The 10545-nt window shown below is 35.2% G+C and overlaps 1 protein-coding gene across 3 annotated transcripts in view; it reads right to left on the bottom strand.

Moving 5' to 3' along the window:
* Positions 1 to 1703: 1703 nt before the first annotated feature.
* The window catches only part of LOC106883815 (uncharacterized), a 1126149-nt gene continuing 1117307 nt past the window's right edge, over positions 1704 to 10545 (bottom strand). For all 3 annotated transcript variants that reach the window (XM_089358746.1, XM_089358744.1, XM_089358745.1), the window contains exons 8-9: positions 8391 to 8430; positions 1704 to 2155 (exon numbers count right to left, since the gene is read on the bottom strand). In XM_089358746.1, the coding sequence (XP_089214872.1) occupies positions 1752 to 2155; positions 8391 to 8430 (444 nt within the window). In that variant the 3' untranslated portion in view covers positions 1704 to 1751. The remainder of the gene's footprint in view (positions 2156 to 8390; positions 8431 to 10545) is intronic.

The following is a 10545-nucleotide window of genomic DNA, read 5'->3' as shown; positions in this document are numbered from 1 at the left end:
TTGGCGAAAGGTTAAACTATTGGTTGGTAAGTATTTCATTAGCTCGCGGCGTGAATTTCAAATTGCTTTTATGGATAACGAGAAGCTTTTTTTTAATGTACTATTCCTCAAAGAATCTGAAATTAACGTTTAGAAACTGCAATAGCATAAATAAATAAATAAACCAGCAGAAAAGAAAGGAAAATGATTTTGTTCTTTTCGATATAAGAAAATGATTTTTGGTTTAGCGAGAAAGAGATTTAAATTACGCAAATAACATATTATTTTAGTGAACAAAAAAAAATTCAATTCCTCGTAGTCATTTCGACACCAATCTAATTGGGATGCAGGAGAACTGGCTGAGTCGTTAGAGCCTCAAAATTTTTTCGGCTCTGTGTGCTCTGACTTCAAATCCCGCTCAGACCAACGTTGTCTTTAATATTTTTAGAGACGATTTCGGGCCTTGTTCCTAGATTATAAAAAAATATTTTTAGAGACGATAAAACAACCAGACCGAAGCGTTGGATTGACAGGACTTTAAGAACGCCGAAGAGAATTCCTTGGAGCATTTGCTCTGGCTCTTTCCATCCCGAGTTCAAATTTCACTTTTGGCCCACCTGAGTGGTAGATTTAACCCGTCACCCGATTTAACACCTATACCGTGAGTGCTTTTAGCGGAATCCACTCTTTTTGCAAGCATTTTTGTCAAGTTTCCGGTTTGAGAATACCTTCTTTTCTCCCACTAATCCTAGGGTTCCTGTAAAGAGTCATGAACACTGACTCTTCCCACTTGACTAAAAAATAAACAAAGTGGTTTTCCAAACCCTTATATGATTAAACATCGGGTCCAATAATTTGCTGCTTCTCCTTCTGCATTGTTATTTCTATTGAGTAAGCATCATGGGTATTTCAACAGAGTTTTAAATATATTCAAATTTCGATGGAGTTTAGTAAAATAACTAAACTTCTATATTGGCGTAGTAGTGCTGACCAGGTAAAATTCGCGTAATGAATAATTACACAAGTTGTAATGAGATTTTGAACGAGATTTTAAATTAAATATACGCACTTAAGTATGGGGAGTCATGGGTGGGATGATATAAAGTTTATCGTCATTTGTTTATCATACTAAATGTATAAACATGATTAGAAAGCATGATGATATGGAAGTGTTTGGGATACAGTCCCTTCATAGACTTGTTCTATAAAAAACATATATATGATTGGAAGCGAGATGAACATCATCACTGTAGTGACTCAATAGAGCGACAGAGACGTTTCACCTGTCTTGATGTTTGTCAATGCCGTGCACTCAATTGTGACTTACTTCAAAGAAATTCGTTCTTCAATATAGATGAAACAGTGGCTAAAACATTCACTGGCATTGCGGATGCTTGCTGGGCCGTATAAAAAACAAACTCAGTATATGCAATTGAAATAACGTTAAATTAAAATCACCACGTGTGCATCATATTAAATGTATACACACCGTTAGAAGATATGATGCTGCAGAAATGTCCGAGATAAAATCTCTTCATGGGTTTGTACTAAAAACACTGTACATATCGGAGCGAGATGAACATCATCTCACAAGAATGACAGATAGATTTAACATTTGTTGAGGTGTGTGAATGTTGTGCAACCGGTTGTCAACTGCTTATACCACCACATTCTGTAAAGTAAAACTAAATAAATTCAATGATTATTTCACGAAAAAATCTAAAAAATTTTCAAAAATTTTCTTTATTTCTTCAGTTTACATTTCATTCCTCTCATCGATATATTTGGAAAATTACAATGATGACAACCTTTATGGGTTCAAACAAAATTACATGCAAAATGATTCCGATCGAACTAAGTAAGGACCATTCTTTCACCGTAGGACCTTGTAGATCAGAGTTGCGGATACTTAGAACGAAGAAACCAGTTAAAATTATGACACCTATAGCAATTTGTATATAACGTTTCGCACGATATGGGAGAACTTTATAATCATCTTGAAAAAACACAGTCTCGTAATTAACGTAAAAATCCGCAAAATCGACCTCTACATCGTAGAAATTGTAGGTGGATTGGTAATGCATCGAGAGTTCTCCTGGTTGTAGATTGAGTTTCATCTCCATGGCGTCCATAAATGAGGGGATGGTATCTTCCTCTTCCGTTTTCGATGTATTTTCTGCACACATAAAAAATATTACAGAGTTAATTGTGAAAGAATTCATTTTCAAAACTTATCTATTTCATGATTCTATATAGAACCTTACAGAATAAAATTCAAGTGAAAACACTTTCTGTACACACACACACACACACACAGGCACACACACACACATACACACACACACACACACACACACACACACACACACACACATACATGTATACGAGGGGGTACCCAAAAGAAACCAGAATTTTGTAATATTATTTTATTAGTTTTACACGTTTACACTTTTATCGCCTTCAAAGTATTCTACATTTGAAACAATGCCTCTGCCCAGAAGCATTTTCCACTGTTCGTTCGAAGCAATCCTGCAACACTTGCGAAGTGATGCCTTTTAATACTTACGTCGTTCCTTTTTTCGTCACCTCTTCCACATCTGAAAACGTTTTCCTTCAAAACCTTTTTTTCATTCGGGGGAACTAAAGAAAGTTGCACGGAGCAAGATTGGGTAAATAAGGAGGGTACGTAAGTGGGGTCATGCCGCCTTCGGTCAAAAATTGTCTCAGGCTCAAGGTGGTGTGTGCAGGTGCAGTGTTGTGATGAAGCCATCAATCTCACTGCGTCTCGCAAACGCTTCAGAACAGCCAAGAAAAATGCCTGGTTAATAGTTTCACCAGGACGAACAAATTCTGTGAAGACAATTCCTTTAGCATCGATAAAAGGTATAAGCATAATCTTGACATTGAACTTGACTTGACGCACTTTTAGAGGGCGTAGTGACGACATTGAATGTTTCCATTGACTTGATTGCTGCTTCGTTTCTTGGTCGTAGCCATATCGCCAGCTCTTGTCACGAGTGATGACCTCCGAAAAAAAGGTTCGGATCAACTTCCAACTGTTCTTTAAATTCACGATTAGCATTTAGTCGTGACTACTTTTGATCTTCCGTGAGCAAGCGAAACACAAATTTTGCTGCAATTCTTTTCCTTTGCAATTTCTGGCTCAAAATTCGTTGGCAGGAGCTCCAGGACACACCATTCATATCAATAAGTTTGTCAATTGTTCGACGGCAGTCCTCCAAGATCAGTTCAAGAATTTTCGTGATGTTTTTGTTCGTTCGGGAGGTCGACTGTCGCTCTAAACGAGGTTGGTTTTCAAGCGACAAATAACCATTTCTCATGCCTGGAAACCACTCATAAACTTGTGTTTTGTTCATGGCAGCATTTGAAGTATGACAACGGTTTCGGCCACCGTGTTCTCCAGCAGAAAACAGAATTTCAGGGAAGCCCGTTGTCCTTTCCTTTCTGCCATCGCAAAAATCGACGAACAGGGAAGAACACTGCAAAACACAGACCACGTAGAAGTACGACCCCAGCCGATGACGCCGGTGGGTAGACTGACGTCTAAATGTCGCATCAAGTGGCTTGTAAATGTGGAAGCCTGAACAACAACGGGCTTGTCCCTAAACAACGTTTCCGGTTACTTTTGGCTACCTCTATGTTACATATACATACATCATCATCATCTCTCTGTCTCTCTGTCTATCTCTCTCTCCCTCTCTCTCTCTCTCTCTCTCTATATATATATATATATATATATATATATATAAGGAAATAAGATAACAAAAGAATAAACGATTATCTTATGAACTTCAGCTTACAACTGTTACTGCTACAGGATGCAAGGGGCTCATAGATGAGTGCCTGTGTAACATCTTATAGCTTCAGCGGAGCATTAAATTTCGCGCATGCATTATGTTTGTTTTTGATTTTGACGACTACACAGTATAGTCAAACGCAAAAAGGACATGGGAGGTTTCTCTCTTGCCCTTTTCGCTCCCCCGCTCTCTCTCTCTCTCTCTCTCTCTCTCTCTCTCTCTCTCTCTCTCTCTCTCTCTCACACACTCCCTCTCTCTCTTTATCTCTCTGTATATGAGTGTATACTAGAAAATAGGCATATAATGCTTTCAACTACAGACCTGAAATTTTCGCGGGAAGAGACTAACCAATTACATCATCCTCAGTGTTCAGCTCGTGCTTATTTAATCGATTTCGAAAGGATGAAGGGCAAAGTCGACCTTGGTGGAATTTGAACTAAGAGACGGGCGAAATGCAAGCGATTCTCCCAGCTCGCTGCCTTGAAATTTTGCATCTTAGCAAAATTTGTGTTTCCCATGGCAACGAGCAGATTAATTGTTATTAATAAAATGCGATCAATTTTTTTTCCCCAAACTATAAACATTCATAAATCTTTAATCCAAGATCCAGTAATCTTAAATTAATAACAGCTGATCTCTCTTATTTAGGATATTCAACTATCTCGGTGCCTTTCAGAATATGCTTGCATGAGAAGCAGTTCTACTGGCTTACCTATTCAACAAATTCGCATGTGAATCTGTTTAGTGGCGCGCATCCTTTTCCAAGTTATATGGAAGGTAGATGTTATATGCAGTACTGCAATGTAGAGAAACACTCGTTAATTTTAGTGTTGTTTAAATCAATGTAGTGTATCACTCTGAGGTTCATGCTTATAGACAAGTAGTCCGAAAAACGGAAAACACAATGATCACAAGATAGACAGACGACGTAACGATGACAAGATACGAACGTTGATATTTCTACTTTCGCTCAACACTCGTCGAGACTCGACCAAACACCATCGATTATTTAGATGTACGTAAAGATGTAAGTTACTCTAACCAAAAACCTAATATTATTGGCTTAGTATCTTGTGATGTCCAAACACATTTAGAAACTGATACTCTAACTGGGATTAGAAATATACATGTATTTCATTATTCAGCTTTATTTCAAGATTTCTTGCCATTAGAGAAAGAACCGTTTTCTATCTGTCTGCCTATCTGTCTATGTATATATGTATGTATGTATGCATGTATGTATGTATGTATGTATGTATGTATGTATAAGACATACATACATTCTGCACTTTTATGTGGATGTTTTTTCAGAACATTGTCTAGTTTAAAAAGTCACATCAGATGCCATGATGGTGCTAAGATGTAGATACAGGACGTGGTCAAACTCTACATAAGGAGTAGACAGTCACCATGTATATATGCATGCATGTATGCATGTAACGTGACCAGTCATGGATTTAAACTGGTGGTCCACACTGACGAAGCTCAAGGTTGAATAACCAAAAGCAGAAACCTGGTTTGTGGATATCCGTAATTGCAAAGTATTTTTATTTGTGTTATTAAATGTTTTAATTCGGTCTGTTTTCCTTGCATACGGTTTTTCTCTGTTATATTGGGCCAAGAAATTTGATAAAAGTCAAATTATAATTATTGTATGTATATTATATCTCCCGATATTAACCTAGTGGTAAAGTATATTTCCAAAGTTCACCAGTCATATAACAAGTAATATTCTTGCATCATGATAAAATATATATTACTATCATATCACAGCTTGGTCTATAACAAACTCACGAACAAAATCATAATAACTTAAACAATATAATCATTATTTGATTATTATTGTTATTGTTAAGGCGGCGTGTTGGAAGAATCGTTAGCATGCCGGGGAAAATGCTTCACAGTATTTCGACCGGCTTTACGTTCTAAGTTCAAATTCTGTCGATGTAATCGACTAGTCTTTCCACCTTTAAAATTACTGATCATGTGTCAAAAACATGGAACAAATACTAAGAAACTTGTTAATTAATAAATGACTAAACAATCGGGTCGGCGGTGCTCCAGCATGACCGCAGTCAAATGACTGAAGCAAGTAAAAGGGCAAAAGAATAGTCATTATTAAGAATATATTTAATTGCTTCTATATGTTTTACTTATGTTTGTCCTCGAGGCCTCCCATATTTTCAATTTCAAATATTTCACAGAATTAACGATATCTTACCATCTCCATTTCTGACAGATTAGCTGCTTTCTATCAGCATTTTCGTTCTCTGTTTTTAGGTGAAATTTTGGATTAACTTAAGACAGCATAGTTTTGTTAAAACTCATCTAAAAGCCATAATTAAATCGAGTAATTTTGTCTTCATATCAGACAGTAACCCACCAACTCAGTTACAGACATTTTCGTTTCACTTCCTAGACTTCTTCAACTAAATCGTATAATTATTCCTCGCATGCTTTTCAGTATCTACTCCAAACGATTTCAAAATAGTTAGTCTGGCTGTTTATTATGGCTACTATAGTGCTGCTACTCTAGTTGTAATATTATGCTTTTAATGTTATGCTTTTAGCCCGTTTCACACGTGATTTGCTGCAATAAGTATGGCGTTTGCAGACGCTATGGTTTCACAGCACAAACCCCTACACTAACACACGTAAACACACACACACACACACAAACACACACACACATATACACACACAATACACAAACACAAACATACACACACACACGCTCACACATATATGTTGGGTGTGAGTGTATTGATATGCGAGTATGTGTGAGTATATATATATATATATATATATATATATATATAAACATATATGTACTAATACAAAGCATGCGATGGGTAGATTTTCATTTTATATTTTTAATGTTGCGCATGCGCATTGTTTGATTTTGCTTTTGTCTACTACACAGTATAGTAGGGTCAGCTGGGTACTGTCAGTGAGAAAAATAGCACCATGAAGCAATTCACTCTGCCAGAAATTTGGAAAGGACGTGCTGTACTGCTTGATATTCGCACCGAAAGCTCCAATACAAGCATTTCTCAGTGTTTCGGTGTCAGTCAAATGACAGTAAAGAGGATTCAGAAAGAGTTGGATGAGTCTAATGGTGATTACGAAGATGCAATAGCTCGGAAAACTCACTCTGATCGTTCTGATAAGAAAAGAATTCCTAAATTCAAGGGAGACAACTCGTCCTCATTAACGTTGTTATATGTTAAGACTTAAATCTCGATTTCTGAGCGTTTCCCCACGTCCGCGGCGTAGAAAATTTATAGTTATTTTGTCTTTGTTTAGAGTCTGACGAGCCGTCCACATCAACGCTTTGGCTTTGTGAATATGAAACCTTTGGTAACTCTATGTCCAAAATTTAAGCTTTTACTGTAATATATATATATATATATATATATATATATATATATATATATATATATATAGGCGCAGGAGTGGCTGTGTGGTAAGTAGCTTGCTTACCAACCACATGGTTCCGGGTCAGTCCCACTGCGTGACATCTTGGGCAAGTGTCTTCTACTATAGCCTCGGGCCGACCAAAGCCTTGTGAGTGGATTTGGTAGACAGAAACTGAAAGAAGCTCGTCGTATATATGTATGTATATATATATATGTGTGTGTGTGTTTGTGTGTCTGTGTTTGTCCCACTAGCATTGCTTGACAACCGATGCTGGTGTGTTTATGTCCCCGTCACTTAGCGGTTCGGCAAAAGAGACTGATAGAATAAGTACTAGGCTTACAAAGAATAAGTCCCGGGGTCGATTTGCTCGACTAAAGGTGGTGCTCCATCATGGCCGCAGTCAAATGACTGAAACAAGTAAAAGAATATATATATATATATATATATATATATATATATATATATATATATATATATATATACATACATACATACATAAACGTTTTTTTCGAATGATTTAATGTATTCATTAATCAATTAAAAATTCGTTGGAGACAGCTGTAATGAACTGAAACATTATCCATCTGTTGAGTTTTATTTACTCATTATTCACCTCTCTAGGAACCTGCTCCTCCCGTAGATCCGAAGTATATTATGGACCGCGCATTTAGTACAATGTACGTTTCTCGATTAACCACAGGGTTATTGATCTATTCAGACGGATACTACCTAATCGTGTACATAAATTGAATTCTCCTTCAGCCTGTACTTCAGTACTCGCATTAGTATTCCTCTATTTTAGTTGTGTGCACATTTTACTTTTCGACCCGACCTGCTGCCTTGCCATTTAAGTGCCTGATTTACATTACATGTGTGTGTGTGTGAATTAAAGAATATATATATTCTTTAATTCTTTAAATTGTTTCAGTTTTAAAGCTGTGGTCATGCATACATACATATATACATACATACATATACACATACATACATATAGGTATGTATGTGTGTGTCTTTGTGTGTGTGTGTGTGTGTGTGTGTGTGTGTGTGTGTGTGTGTGTGTGCGTGCGTTTGTGTGTGTTTGTTTGTTTGTGCATAATGAGAGACAGAGTGAAGTAGAGATATGTAGACAAACAGATAGATAGATAGATAGATGGATAGATACTTATTTCTCACCTTCATCATCAACAGCTTCAGAAGTGTTCAGCTGGTCAGCCTACAATGATCGGGAAATACATTATTATTTTTTTCTTCAAAGGTCGAATGTTTACATATTTTACGATAAAATTTAGAAAACTAACTGTGTAAAAAACATGGCATTCTGTGTTACTGCAATATATTTCTGTTATTTGTGGACAAAGAGATGCTGGTGTGCTTAACTAAAACATACGCCGTGAAGACATAACGAAAGATTTAAAGCACAGGGTGACCAGTTATTGTAAAGGAGATAATAATCTCTGTCTCAATCTTGAATTTTAAATCGAAGTGTAAGGAAGAAGATATAGAGGATATGCATATTTCATTTTGTTTTCTCACTCATTAGAAAGATCTTAACATTTTTAGCTATTGTTCATCATGCATAGAGCTATTTCATTCTTCCATCGTTAGTTGTAGAACTAATACATGTAACATGATATCTTGCAGCGTTAAACTCTCTGTACTTGAGCGAGCGTTGTATATTGCTTATGGATATTTTGTGCCATACTCTTTGTTGTGAGCGCTGGCCATTTACTATTTTACATGGGAGAGTGGTTCCAAATGTATCAATTATCTGCTAATTATGGGTAACATATACAATTTCTTTTATTTGTTTATATATTTTTTGCAAATAAAGTGGGTACGACATTCATTAGTTTAACGGTTTAAAACGACATTGTACTTAGATTTATAATGTCTGATACATTAATCTCTGTCGCCAAACTGCTAGTTCACAGAGACGTGAATAAACCTACATCTGATGTCAAGTCGAAGATATAAAAAATAGATGCAAAGACACGCACACGGTATAGAGGTCAGACAGCTAAACCCAACCCATATTTTTATTTTTATTTTGCTCTATTCACTTTATTTCTTCCTTCCCTCCTTCTTTGTCCTCTTTTCCTAGTATCTCCTGGATTTTACTCTCGCATCAGATGAAGAACTATGCCCGAAACACTACATTTTTACTCGATAACGATCTATTTTCCTTTTCGAGTTTCAATCCAATAATATCTATCTATCTATCTTTCTATCTATCTATCTATCTATCTATCTATCTATCTATCTATCTATCTATCTATCTATACATACATACATACATGCATGCATACATACATACATACATACATACATACGTATATACACACACGCCTAAATTTACATGCATATTATTTATATATATATATATATATATATATATACATTCATACATATATAGTTATTCCCTCAAATGTGTTTTTCCCTATTTAATATAATAATTATATAAAGATATGATACACTCAATTATTCATTACTTTCATGTCTTATTTAATCTTTATATATATATATATATATATATATATATATATATATATATATATATATATATATATATATATATATATATATATATACATACATATATACATACACACATATATACGTATATATACATATATCTCTATATCTCTATATATCTGTATACACACACTTTAAGTCGTTCTAGATATAACAAAAGAGAACTACATATACTATTCCATACAGGTAACAACAAGCCGTTATGAATTTTATATATTTGCAATTTATGATGAGGTTTTCCGGATTTTATACCAGTTTTCCAGCTGCCTTGTCACTCTCGTCCAACCAGCTCGTGATAGGTAACACATGTATGAGTGTACTGAGATCACAGAAATATGTTTTACATATAGTTAGTCATCAAATTTGCATATTTACATATACATACATACATATATATATGTATATATATATATATATATATATATATATATATATATATATATATATATATATATATATATATATATATATATATATATATATGTATGTATATGTATACACACATATAAATACAGAACTACTTATATACATATGTTTATAAGTATGCATATGTTAATATATCAGATACAAATACATACATATGTGTGCACACGTGTGTGCTTGCGTGTGTGCGTGTGAGTATGTATGCATGGATGTAAGCTGTATCTATTATTGCTCGAATCCAAACGTCGCAACTAACTACATTACGCTTGTGAAATATTTGGAGTATCGCTTGGCTCGCACAAAGCAGACATTTTTGTTTCAACAAAATAAACAAACTTTCCTTCATATACTGAATACACAACTCCAGTTTTTT

Source organism: Octopus bimaculoides, chromosome 10 (assembly GCF_046866305.1).
Source record: "Octopus bimaculoides isolate indiv1 chromosome 10, ASM4686630v1, whole genome shotgun sequence".
Classification (NCBI taxonomy): Eukaryota; Metazoa; Mollusca; class Cephalopoda; order Octopoda; family Octopodidae; genus Octopus; species Octopus bimaculoides.
This window is presented reverse-complemented; position numbering and strand designations above follow the sequence as displayed.